Genomic DNA, 13,892 nt, shown 5'->3' with positions numbered 1-13,892 from the left:
CATCCCTAATGTAGATCAAATAAATCCGACATCACACACAAGGTGCAAACCCCGAATCCAAATATCATGTAGGAAATGTGTCAACTGTAGCTACAGTTGTAGGTGCAAATAGACTTTGTAGGTAGACAGGTCTATACAGTTTTGCAGCAATCTTGTACATCTGAAGCTCAAAGATCTTAGGAAGTAGGTTGTAAATGACTAAGGCTGAGTTGCAATGCAGAGCTCACTGGTTGATTTGTAAGCATGCTGTAGTACTGTGGCTACTAATACCAGGTTTGGAGCTTGAAAGACATGAAAATGCTACTCAAGGGAACATTACTTATCTTCGGTAACAATGTATCTGATAGAGACTATTCTAGCTGCAGGTTCCTTAACGTAGAATTATCCCAAGGCGTGAGACTACATCCAGAAAACTTTTTTGCTACAGCATCCTTGAGCGCCAGGGGGACGGCACCACGTGACTCCGCCTTTACGTTGTCCGCGTCCGTGACGTCAGCGAGGATACATAAGTCCCACCCTGTCACACCTATGTCAGTTTTCTTCGGAGAACTTTTCCGCGCCACAACGCGCAGCCATCACTATTAAAACTGTGAGAATATTGGAACAGTGTGCGAAAAACCCCGCTAAACAGAAGGGAAAGAGACAAATGGTGAGGAACTGCACCATCCAGAATAGAGTCAGGTACTGAGGCACCAAGATCTGGAATGAAAGAACAGGGTACCACTACTGGAAAGCAATCATGCAAACAAATACAACAGCCTCCCCAGGGCAGAAGCATGTGAAAAAATACACAGCAGACCAAGAAGTTTGCAGCCACTGCCCGGAACAGAAAGGGACACAAAGGTCAGAACGCAGAGCAATGACCATTCAACCTCAGACAATACCAGCAGGTAGAAAGTCTCCCGAAAGCCAAGGTAGAGACCACCTAAGGCACCTCAACTCCAAGGACTGCCAAAGACAGAAGTCCAAGTAACAAAGGGAAGAAGAAGCACGAGCGAACCCCACACTGGAGACCAGGGTGCAGGGATGCAGAAGTGCCAATGAAAGTAAAGAATAGAGTAACCACAAACCGAGCACCCCACAAAGGAGGGAGTAAGAAAAGGCACTCGCAAAAGACAACCACCAGGAGGCAGGCGAGTGCAGAAGACCAAGAGGACCCTCGCAGAACGGGGAGGAAGGGCTGGTCGTGAAGGAATCTGCGGCTAGAATCATCTCTACCAGATACATTGTTACCGAATGTAAGTAACTCGTACATCTGATAGAGACTACCAGGCGCAGATTCCTTAACGTGGAATAGATACCCTAGCCATACCCAAGAGGGAGGAGGGTCTGCTAGAGGACCTCTCCAGCCTGGACGAAGCAGAGCCCCAATAGGGGAGGAGTCACAGGGACAGGGAGAATAGCCAAGTCCCCCCAGGCAGAAGAGAACCTTGTCACCAATAGAGAACACCGGACCCAGAGGGGATCCGTGATGACAACAAAAAGAGGCGACCCAACCCTCATCAATCAGGAGGAGCAAGGACAATGCAAAAGGAGGCCAGTGCACCCCAATCCCAACCAAGGAACCAGGGATCTCCACCAGAGGAGTACCGAGGAAAAATAGCCACCCACAGAATCCAAGGAGAAGAGGCAGAAACGCAGGCACTCCCTCCAAGGGGAAACACACCCAGTGGAGAAGGCAGCCGAGCTTAACACAGCTGGAAATCAACAGACAAGACAGAAAGGCGCCTCAGCAATAAAGGCAGGCAGTAGAAGAAGAAGATGATCTCACAAGATTCCCGCAGAACAAGAGGCAGGGTCGCCAGAACCCATGCCAAGGCCCCAGGCCACAGAACAGAAGAGCAGGAGGGTACAGCCAGCTGCTGGCAAATGCCAAGAAGTAAACGCCCAGACCACATCGGGCTCTGAACAAGGGCAAGGCCAGAAAAATCCCAAACGACCCCTAAAAGGGGACCGCTTCAGACAGAATCAAACCACGAAGAAGTGCGATCAGCTAGAATAGAAGAGTAGAGACAAGTAGGATGGACCAGCCCGTCAACACAAGAAATTATCCCCTCAGAAACACCAGACAGAGGACCAGACCAAACGGCAGACAAAGGGCAAAAACCCCGCAGCACCACGCCATAGATGGCCAGGCCACGCTCAAGTAAGGACCAAGGACCTCACCCGCATAATACAACAACAACAGGAAAGGTGAGGAACCCGCAAGGAGGAGTCCACACCCTCCCAGCATAAGACAGGGCTATACAATAGCTACAAGCACCCCACATAGGGTAGGACACGTCCCTAAGAAAGGATGGGAACCACTCTTAGGGAAGACAATCCTGTATCAGAGAACAAATTATAAACCTGCGACAGAAGGCTTAGTAATCAGCCAAAAGGTACATTTGTGTCCAAAAAGGGGCTGAACCAGCAGCCAACAGAAAAGAGGGGCTAACCAAAGGACCCCGGGGCACAGTAACCCTCACAGAAAGTATAACAGCCACTCCAAAAACCAAAGCAAAGTGGGATAACGCCTCCCACCGAGCCCCGGAGGATCAACAAACCAACCTACTGAGGAGGAGGAGGACGGAGCCCCGCAAGAAGAAGCTGAATGGCGGAGTCTGCATGAGTATTAAACAGAAGGAGCCTGTCAAAAGGCAGGTCAAACAGACGCTCTCTAATATTTTCTGGAAAAACAGCATCACATAGCCAAGCATGGCGACGGAGAGCCACAGAAGTGGCCATAGCACAGCCGAGAGCATCGGCAACATCCAAGTTGCACGAAGAATAAACACGGCCAACTCCCTACCATCCAACACATGGCCCCGCAGATCAGCACAGACACCCTAATGGAAGACATGAGAAAGAAGAGACTCCACAGAGTCCCACAAGCTAGAGGTAGCCCTGGTAAACACACACAAAGTGTTAAGCGCCCGCAAGGCAGCGCTGGACAGACGAAAGACATTACGTCCCCATGAATCCAAACACCGGACCTCCCAAGATGTAGGAAGCACCACCGCAGGCAAACATGGAGAGGCATTCCGCAGAAGAGCGCTTTGAGTAGTGAGGTGGAAAGAAAGACAGACAGGGTCGTGCGGAGCAGGACGGTGGCGAAGCTTCAAAAGGAAGGAACAGCTCCCGTCCACCAGAGCCCTGGTAGAGAATCTCCAAGAGTTTGTCTGTAGGAAATGGAGTGACAGGTTCACCCATCCTCAGAAACCAACCGCCGTGGAACTAGCCCGAACAAAGGCAACACTGGCCTCAATAGGGCGTCGCGGAGGGGAAAGTAATTCCTCCGTGGGAAATGGCTGCAGACTGAGCCATCCTTCCCCATGTCCCGGGGGAAGAAGCCAGCCCCGGAATAGTGGGGGATCCCTAGAAGAATGGGGAACCTGAGGGGCCCCAGAGGAAGGCGGAGGGACCGGTGGAGAAACCGGCCGCAAGCCACGGAAAGAAGGGTTCGAGGATTTAGGCCGTGGGGACGGTGAAGAGCCTTCCCTGGAAGATGCAGGTGAAAAGGCAACAACACAGCGCCCTGTCTCCGGGGAGGAACACATCAACAGATGACAGACCTCTGGAGAAGAAGGAACCGCAGGAGTCGAATACAGAACCCGATGCTGGCGCGGCTCCGTGGAGTCCACCATCGGTGCAAGATTGGCGCCGACGTGGGCACTCGAGGAGCCGGGTCGACTCCTGCCATCACGTGCTCTCCACGAGGGTGAGGCGGGGTCAACGCCAGAACGGTGAGGGAGCGGCGGCGAAAAAGCGCCAGCTTGGCCTTATACCAGGCAGTTGCCCGCGCCGACGGGGACTCGGGAAAGCACCCCAGGTCCCTGCCTCCACTCGTGACTCCAGCGGAACGGTGCCGGCTCGGCCTCTAGTGAGGCAGCTGCCTGCTCAGAGGACCGAGTGGGACTCAGGCGCAAGCCCGGAGTCACGGCGGTCTCCTGCGATGCCACAGGGTGCCCCATAGGGATTTGCGGCGAGGCAGGGACACCAGGTGCCAAAGAGAGGGGCAGGACAGGAGGGGGCACATGTTCGGGGGGGGGGGGGGACAGGCGCCCACCGTGAAAAGCGGACACGGCCTCAGAGACAAACTAAAGGACCTACCAGCCTTTGGGGCCACAGCGATAGACTATGTCGCAGACGAAACCAGCAGTTCCTTGCTTCCGAGGTAGGGGACGGACACTGGGATGACACCGACCTGGACAAGCGCGCCGACAGCAACTTCAACCGGGGCTTCCGCCGTGACTTAGGCTTAAGGTGCTGGCAGGAGTTGCAGCTCTCCGAGTCGTGGTGCTCACCCAGGCACCACATGCAAATTGGGTGAGGGTCCTTCGCCGACATGGGACGCACACAGGAGGTACACATCTTGAAGCCCGAAGGCATTCACACACTGTTCCACTTAACGCCAAAGTGTGTAAATGAATAGAAGGCCCGAAAACAGGCCAGGACACAATCCGGATACGCGTTGCACGCGGAATAGAGAAAAAACTGACGTAGGCATGCCGGGGTGGGACTTATGTATCCTCGATGACGTCACGGATGTGGACGACGTTTGGGCGAGGTCGGGTGTTGCCATCCCCCCGGCGGGCAGAGATGCAGTGGCAAAAAAAGTTTTCCGGATCCAGTCTCACGCCTGGGGATAATTCTACGTTAAGGAATCTGCGGCTAGTAGTCTATCAGATTATTAAAATAGCTGCCAGCTTGGGTTAGTGTTATTACTCATTTCTTAAGGGCTTTTCCTAAATCTTATTGTGCTTTCTTTGTTTTTATGGCTTTGCCCTGTGGTTTGTTTCCCACAATTTTCAATTTTCTTATTTAAGCTCTCATTGTTCTTTTCCTTTATAGAGGGCTCCGGCAGCAGCTGTGAAGGAAGAGGGCTGCTGGACTTTATGATAGTGTCTTTAATCTCCGCTGAGGCTGTGCGCGAGGTGAGTTGCGTTCATTAGCGACCTTGGGGGAGGGGAGCGGTCTCTCTCTTGCGGGCTAGTCTACAAGCAGGGCCGGCTCGCGAGGATATTGTGGAAGTCTTGATGAGCCGCACTGCTATGTCAGCGAAGCTTGGCTCTTGGTTATGGCGTTGCCATGGCAGCTTATGCGATTTCGGGTTTTCAAAGGATGCCGGCCGACTGCGGGAAAGGCATGCAGACCGGCCTCCAAAGAAAAACACGAAGTCTTGCAAGGGTGTATTTCTGTGCCTTAAGGAGCTGAGGGGAATGCCTGCAATGTGTCAGGTGCAGAACCGGACCTCCGGCTCGACAGTGAAAAGAAAAACGTAAATGGCGACAGCAAGCACCCTCCTTTCCCAAATTAATTAATAATCAAAGTTATAGTTAATAATGGTTAATCATGTAGATTAGTACCAGGTAGAAGACAAGATACCTATAGGAGAGGGTGGGATAGCTAAAGACAACAAGTAAAAAAAAAAAAACAGAATAAGGCTTAAAGGTGTAAAGGCTGTACTGATCTTGTGAGCAGCCACAACAAAGAAGGGAGAATACTGCATGTGGGGGGATCTTATGGACTACTAGAATGTTCTTAAAGTTCTATATTCTTCAATTGTTGCTGCTGTAAACTGGCAATGAAGGAGATTTGCATTATATTAGCCTCAGTGTCATGCCATAAAATCCTGCTCTTCTTTAGGAAATCCACTAGTAAACGCAAACAGCTATCCCATAACGGTTAACATCGCTAGGTGATGTATAGGTCTGTATCAGACTCTTTATAAATTGCATTATTCACTCACTAATTCATGCTACATTACTTTAATGTGCTCCAGTGTATCAGTGAGCAGGAAAGTCTAGGTCCACAGAGCTTCAGCCTCAAAATGATATTGCTTTCAACCCCAAACCACCAATAAATGCCAGTTAAAGGCCCCCTAACAGTGTAAGTCATATCTGTGACATACCAAAAATCATATGAACGTTCCCAACTAAATAAATGAGTCCTGAAATAGTAGGGATAGATGAGAAAGACCAATTCTAAAATGGTGGAGGCTACGAGTTGTCAAACCTTTTACAGTCCCAATAGTTTTTATCCCATACTCTAGTTGCTTAGAATTTAATTTAGCGATACATAGGACCTGGAAAACTATGCTGATGAAAGTGGACATGCAGCAACCTAGTCCACCAAACCCCAGTTATTGACTGAATCTTGTTGGGCATTTCTACCCTGACAAATCTTTAGCTTTGTAATAAATCTGTATCATACAATCCACTGTCCTGTGGTTATTTGGCTCAGAAAACCTTTTTGATTACCTTTACTTTATCCACCATGGGCTTGTTGTCTTCAGGATCCGGCTCTCTTGTGCCCAGTGTGTCCGACAAGAGATCAAAGGCATCATCTGGAATCTGCACATCCTGGAAAATTAAATTGAACAATTAGGTATACCTTTGTATTAAATAGTAATTATAACAAAACTTGAGACCATAGCCAGTTAAGAAACCCTCCGACTCTGTGGAAGGAATGAAGATTGGAAAGTGGGACCATATGCAGAACACACTTGATTTCTTAAGTTTAGATATTTCAGTTGTTATTAAGTGCAAAGAATAAAAAAGCAAGATAAAGATCAGGAAATAGAACCAACAAAATGGCTATAATTAAAAACCTCTGCTTCAATATTTTTAATGGGGGGAGGGATCGTAGTCATATTGTATTTTTGTGCAAGGACCTGTGCTCTAATGTTTCACAACTTTGTATCTACAAATGGAAAATAGTTTACAAAATGTCACACCTGTAGCACATTTGTCAAGAACTGTCAGTTTTTTGCTCATCCTGCATACACATCCAACTGTCTTTATTCATATTTGTACTCTTCTATTGTTCTCCTATCACTAATATAACTTAAAAAACTATATTGTTTTTACATCATTTGCTCTCACGTTATTTCTACTATGGCCCTCACTACAAGTGGCCCTGGTAATGGGCTAGTGTTTCCTCATCATTACAGTTACCAATTCTGGGGGTAGCAGTAACTTTGTAAGTAGGGAAATGCGTGTTTACCTTTAGGGTCCACTAAGACATGAGAAATTCTTGGTGGAATACGTATTTCAAGGTCTAACTGCCTTGTTCATTTCTCATTTTGGCCTGAACCTTTGCAGGTGCTCCCAGGGCTCTCACAATTCCGATGCCTATGGTTCCAGAAGTTACTGGCCCTTTCAGAAATAAGCTGCTACTCGTAATGTGGACCAGAATGTCTTCCATGTATCCTTTCTATATTGAAATACACTTTTTTGTCAACATCCTTCTGCCCAACTTTGTGATTCTAATAGAGTAAACATATTGCTCGTATCACTTACACCACATCCTTTCGGTACCAAGTAAATTTGTAACTCTGGAAATGTGTTACTCTCTATTGTCATTACCTCACTCACTGTAAGGATAGGAGCAAAGACGGAGAGTTACTGCAAAACTGGACCCTGGTTAAAGGGGTATCAGGGACAGTGACCTCCGTATTTTGTAGGGTGGCTCTTAGTGGGAGTATAGGAGGCCACTGCCAACAGAACCAAAACCTATAGTACAGACCGCAGGGGCATGCCGTAAGCATGCACACATATTTATCATACACAGAAATGAAAAAGCTTTGCATGCTGGAGGAAACAGGATTGCTTACTTGATTAATATAAATTGTCAAATTCTGGGAGACAGAGACAACCCATATTGTGTAAACACACCAGAATGCCATTGCCAGACCATGAGGTGGATGAGGCGAGGCTTAGGATTTAGTAGGAGGTATGGTCACCAGAAATAAGGACGAACAGTAAAGGAGGAAGGAGGGCAGAGGGAGTTAGGGTTTGATGGTTGAAAGGGAGAGGCAGAGCCTGGGTCTACAAAGAGTAAAATCACTTACAGTAGAGCTGGAGACCAGCTGGAATGCAGGTGCTTAATTGGTACAAAAAATACAGGCATTTGCAATGCAATAGGTCTCGCATTTGTCAGAGTTAGGGCTATTGGCGTTGTGAATGATAATATTTTTTACCCATGCGCTTTGGTTTGGAGTGTAGTGGATGTAGGTGGTGTGGAGTGGAATTGTGTGGGTGGAATTGGTATTGTTAGTTGTGGAATGTATGAGGTAGAATTGTGTGGTATGGAGTGGTTTAATGTAGTAGAATTATGTGGTATGGTGTGCGGTGGTTTTTTGTGGATAGTAAAGATGGGCACTGAGTGCACTGGTATTATGTGGAGTAGAATTGTGCATTATGGAGTGTAATTATTTGGATTGGCATTTTGTGTTCGGGAGTGGTATGTAGAAGAGTTTAATTATGTAGTGTGTTGTGTAATTATGTAGTTGAGTTGAATGATGTGGTTTGCTGTTGAATTATGTGGTGTGGAATGGAAATGTGAAGAGTTGAATTGTGTGGTGTGGACGTGTGTAGCTTTGAGTGAAATTATGCTGATTATATAGGGAAGAGAAGGGGGATGGAGCACGTAGTGGTGAGGGAAGACGTGCTAGATATGAGAGGGGAAGGGTGATGGTGGAGCGGTGAGAAACAGAAATGATGCAGATTGCAGAAGGTGGGGGCAAAAAAATAGAAGAAAGGTGGAATCTGTAATGAGACTGGTGAAGCTAGAGGGGGAGGGATTGGGAGAGGCGAAGGTAAGAGAAAGGTGGGAGTTGATGGAGAGACCCTGTGGTAGGACGTGGACATGGGACGGTGACCGAAGGAGAACGAGGAGGAAGAGAGGACAATGGAACGGGGAGACAGATAAACAGTTAAGAAATATGTAGAAGTAGAAGGCAGAGACCTAGGTGCAAGAATGAGGGAATGTGGAAAATATGTAGGGGACGGTGGAAGAGAACCAGGGAATAAAAGTGGAGCAGAGGGAAACTGGGAAATAGGGGTAATGGCCAGAGTGAAAGTGAGATCAAGCAGTGGAGGCTAACTCTATATATTTTTTGGGGGGCGATTTGTTGTCCCTGTTGTCTGTGCGCGGAGTAAGTCACTAAGGAAGAGAGGTGTAAAGTTAGTGGTGAGAAAGTGAACTGGTGAAGCTGAAGTGGGTGGAAGAATGAGAGAGATGAGGGTGAGAGAATGAGTGGCAGAAGTCAGAGCAAAACTGTAAGGGTGGGGGAAGTATGAGACAAGATTGAAAAAGGAACTGGGACAGAAGCAGCGCTTAAAAGTAGGGCGGCGCCGAGTGCATGTCTGAATATATGTTCTCCGTGGTGAGTACAGAGCTGGGCAGCCGTGTGCATCCACGGCATGAAGTGGAGACCTAGTGTAGGCTGCCTGCCCAGCACAGAGTTCAGTGTTCGCACCAAATTGTTACCTAACCCACAGTATACGCAGGGCAGCAAGCAGTAAGTAGCACATTATTTATGGGTAAGACTGGGCACAAGTATAAGCCTGGCATGTCATATGGGCAGAGAATAGGCACAACCCTCAGGATGACGTTCTCAGGGTCACCGAAGCGCCATCACATCAGGGGCTTACAGTGTGTAGAGAGGAGCAGGCGACTCAACTACAAGGAAAAATATCTCCCGCACACCCTGATTCACCTTTATATAAAGCTTTCAAAAAATAAAATCATCTGCAAATCTACTGTTCTTCCCCAGGGACCCATGCCCATCTCTGCCAAGCCACATCAGTCCTGGTCTGCAGCACACTGCTGTTCCAGCACTGAATTCCGAACAGGGCTCTTCCAATGCACCTCATTCCTCCCGAACACAACGCTAAACTCCAGCAGTTAGAGCTGCGCGAGGGCCTTTGCCGGGTCACCGCAATTTGGCCATGGACTGGCCCCAGCTGCATGCTTTAAGCTACAAGAAAACACCCATCATTGAAAAAAAAAAACACTAAACCAGTGGGGAAGCACGTCTTACAGGTGGTTGGTGAAGGCATTACTCACAAACCAGATGTCACACAGCAGGCTGCAGAATCTGACGCCACTGTGCCTCACTCCTTTTCACAAGAAGGTTAGCACTTCACGTCAGAGCTCTGCATAGTACTGCACTTATTCACTAAATACTGGATTCACCCACGCAACTGCACAACGCAGCACTCTCTGAAGGAAAATAATGTCACAGTGCATCACTAGACCGCTTGTGCACACAGGCACGCACTGCACAGCCAGGGCCTACCACAAGCCTCTGCAGCAGTGTAAGGGTGATGACCCTCCAGGGGAGGGACGGGGGAGCTTTCAGCCCAAGATCAATGATTATCTGTCAGTTATGGGAGACTCAGTGGCCCGTCGCCACATTCTGCAGGGGGTGAGGGCCTCATTTTACCCTACATCGCTCTGCAGAGCACTGCGCCGATGACAGTGGGAACCGCCCCATGTCACGGAAACCTCAACTATTTGAAACGTCCCCCTCTAATGCGCTGCCACACAAATGGCCGGTAGCACTGCACTATGTGTGCCAAATACCAATAAGAATTGAGCCTTCTGCACTCATCTGACTGCGCTAAAAGGCCTCCGTAGAGCAACTCCAGAAACAAGGCACGAGACCGCTAAGGTTAAAGTGCGATTTGCTGCATTTGTGAAAGTAAAAGTGGACGAGGAAGAGACAACACTCCTCTCAGAGAAGCGGGCTCAAGTGTGAGACAAAGACACAGCGTGAAGAGACGCAGTGCGCATGCGCTGCAACTCTAGTCGAGTGGGCGGGGCCTAAGGGAGACAGGGCAGTCACCAACCCCACTTCCAAAGAAACCAGACAGAAAACCAACGACAATAGATCCTGCCAAGGTGAGCAGCGCAAGCGCTGTAATGAAGGCGAGACCTAATAAGTGCAAAGGCCCCAAGGCTTTCTTAGGATCCAGCACCTGAGATGTCAAATGCCAGGCACTGCTAAATACCAAAGCTGCATAGCCTTGATTTCACCTCATGCCTCTTTCTGCCAGCACCAGACAGTTGCTGTCTCTCAGACCTCCCTCTTGCAGTTCTTTTTATTATCTGTTTTCTCTTTGACATTTGTTTCCTGTTTATCTCTTGCCCCTCCTCTCCTAGTTGGATGTTAAAAACGAGTGTTGTGCCCCCCACTTGCGACTACCGTCACAAATTAAGTAAGCACTGTTACAGACTGAGAACTTGGTTCGTGGTCAGAGTTATCAAAGCATTTGAATAATTCTGTGCCTGTTTTATACCCAATTTATTGAAGCGGATTCTATGAGGTGCAGCATAAATACTCTTAGCTGCACAGCAGGCAGTGTATCATGTTAAGTGTGCAAAATTCATCAGTCAGGTGTCCAACGAGCAGACAAAATTATAGAATGCCATCCAAAAGCACGACTAGTATGCAGCTACATCCAGAAAATGTAGATTTTAAAGCCTTAATTTGTCCCATAAATGTGCCAGACTGAGTATTTAGTTATATTAAAAAAACACTCAAGTTCCAATGCGGTATTCACATCAATGTTTGATTTTTTCAGTTTTTTTTCCCGCTTACTGAATCTGCAGGAACTGGAGCGCCAGCATGCACCGCAGAGGCGGACGAGCAGGAGACAATTTCTTCAGCACTTACAGACTTTTTATCATCCTTCTGAAAAATAAAACAAATGAAGTGCGTAATTAGAGTACCATTTCGGCACAACGTACAGCTGATGTTTATTTTCACAGTTTCACTTTACTTACATAAAACTTGCTTGGGGAGAAACACAAGGCAATAATCGGAATGAAATTCTACGGAACAAGTCTGGTTTATCAAAGAAATTTGAACCACAACTTCTATAAACATGAGATCTAGGGCAACATGGAATAGAAAGCACTGTTCTAAATCTGTATATGTTAACGGCAAAACTCTGATAACAAGCAGTTAGCTATAAATACATCTGCCAGTCAGTGTCTCTCAAGCGCATGAGCCCATAGTAGCAAACTCATCTTTGTTTCTCATACCTGCAGGATCTCTTAAGTGAAAAGCATGAGAAACTGTAGTATGTTTTGAGTGTTAATTACAAAGTCTGACCTTCTGAATAGAGTGCTGTAGATAAGATCTGACAAGAAAGAGGCAAGTTGGGGTTTAGCATGGAAAATCACAAGATCACGCAAAAAAATCACAAACCTAAAGCCACTGAGACCCGAAGTAGAGATCAGTCACATAAATGAAAGAATGTAATCACTAACCTTGCCTGAAGGCAATGGTGCCGACTGTTTTGTTGAAGGAGAGGTGACAAAGTCACCAGATAAGGCGTCAAGAAGCTCATCGTCACTCATTGCCTAGGCGAGACACCGAAAAGAACACAGCATTTCAGCATTTACAAGACAATTTGTTTTTGGCCAGTAGATGATGGAACACATGCTAAACTATGCTATAGGCAGGCTTGCAGAAAATATTCACAATGGGTTACAGAGTAGAGTACGGAGCAAATGCATTTATCTAGAAACAAAACAGAGGCTGACTTAAAAGCACACTATTCACATATTCTACCCATAGCAGATTTTTCATTCACCTTGGGTTTTGCTTCTGGCTTTGGTAACATTGGTTTGCCGTCTTTATCCTGTGGGCAAAACAGAGTGGCGTGTTCAGCGTTTTGAATTCAATGAGAGATCGACATATTAACAATATTGCTTAAACTGCGAAATAAGAAATTGTGACTAGTGAAAGTTCTAAAATATTTTGCCTTTTACACTAACAGTAGCTCTTCCAGTAGTAAGGACAGAATAAAAGAAATTGCACACAAGAAAAAGTTCTGAAGCACACAGAGATGAGCAAATAAACTCAGATTCCACGTCCTTACATACTACTTAAAGAAAGAGGTCACCTCTTACATCCAAGAGATACCCTTGCCAAATGAGGGGAAAGGTTATTCTGCAGGCCACAAAGCCCTCAAAATAAATCCACACTGCAAAAATCTTCAATATTGCAAAAAATAAAGTTGTTAGACATGTTTGGGAGTTATTTTCTGATTAGAATTATATGTGCATATTAACATGAATCTATTGAAATTGAATTAAAAACACAGACGTTTAGAAATACATTTTTCTGGTTTATGCATGACTATGCCTCAACTAGTCTTTGTCTCTAGTTTGATTAAGATGGCTGCTATCTCATAACAATTATTGTGTTTGTTTTTATCATTTTTACACCGCACACATCATAATGTGCACTCTTTGTTTTGCAATGATTTACTGTTCTCAAAGACGTACAGAGGAAGCCTTTGCTATATCCAAGTCTCTTCCTGCTTGCACGCTGTAGGCGTAATTTCTAGGAGTCTTTCCATTGTTCTCTGATGACATTTGATCAGAAAGAGTTCAACAGATTCTTATATGGGGATGTGCTAACATAGTGGGTTTATATGATGTTTAATAATACTGTACTGTGATTTGTCATTGCAATGATACATTTGCTCATCCGATGCTGGCTATATAGTTCTTGATTACTTTCTATGGTGAAATTCATTATAAAAGAACCCTGAAATTGGGGGTGAGCCAGGCTCTTTTTTGAGCCCTTTGGGATGCTGCCAGATTTCTTGTTGATTTGCTGCACATTTTTTATGTAGTCTGTTTTTTGGTTTTGCTCATTGTTGCATCCATTTCTATTACCGAGAGCCTTCATAGCAATCGAATTTCCATGTCCTATGGTTGATTTAATTGAATTGAGCTATATTTTTGTCTTCTGTGTTGAACTTTAACAAACTAATAAATCATCATGGTTTTTCTCTACATAATTCATCTTGAACTCCTTTTTTTGATGATCACACAGACCAAGAAGTGTAGCAGATTATATCATTGGCAAAATGCATGTTGATACTCTTTCACAGTTCTTTTTGGAGCATATTTTGGGACCTGGGATGATCTGTTCTATTTCCTTGAAAAACCAGTGTGATGCAAGACATTTCCGTAGTGGTGACATATGCTTAGATGTCTTCAGTGAGTTCAAGGATATGTGTATTTTATTGGGTCGCTTTTTCACAATAATGTTTAGCAATTGTTTGCAATACCAGCACTTAAATTGTATTTAATCTTTGTTA

The 13,892-nt window shown here is 46.1% G+C and overlaps 1 protein-coding gene across 28 annotated transcripts in view; it reads right to left on the bottom strand.

Moving 5' to 3' along the window:
* CAST (calpastatin) overlaps window positions 1-13,892 on the bottom strand; it is a 641,814-nt gene that overhangs the window by 29,263 nt on the left and 598,659 nt on the right. For 24 of the 28 annotated variants that reach the window (XM_086960931.1, XM_086960936.1, XM_086960943.1 and 21 more), the window contains 4 exons: window positions 12,372-12,419; window positions 12,046-12,138; window positions 11,372-11,464; window positions 6,243-6,344 (listed from right to left, as the gene is read on the bottom strand). In XM_086960931.1, coding sequence (XP_086817057.1) covers window positions 6,243-6,344; window positions 11,372-11,464; window positions 12,046-12,138; window positions 12,372-12,419 — 336 coding nt within the window. The remainder of the gene's footprint in view (window positions 1-6,242; window positions 6,345-11,371; window positions 11,465-12,045; window positions 12,139-12,371; window positions 12,420-13,892) is intronic. The other 4 variants (XR_015309292.1, XR_015309294.1, XR_015309295.1 and 1 more) reach the window with 1 other exon arrangement.

The sequence above is a fragment of the Lissotriton vulgaris genome, chromosome 3_1, assembly GCF_964263255.1.
Source record: "Lissotriton vulgaris chromosome 3_1, aLisVul1.2, whole genome shotgun sequence".
Lineage (NCBI taxonomy): Eukaryota > Metazoa > Chordata > Amphibia > Caudata > Salamandridae > Lissotriton > Lissotriton vulgaris.
This window is presented reverse-complemented; position numbering and strand designations above follow the sequence as displayed.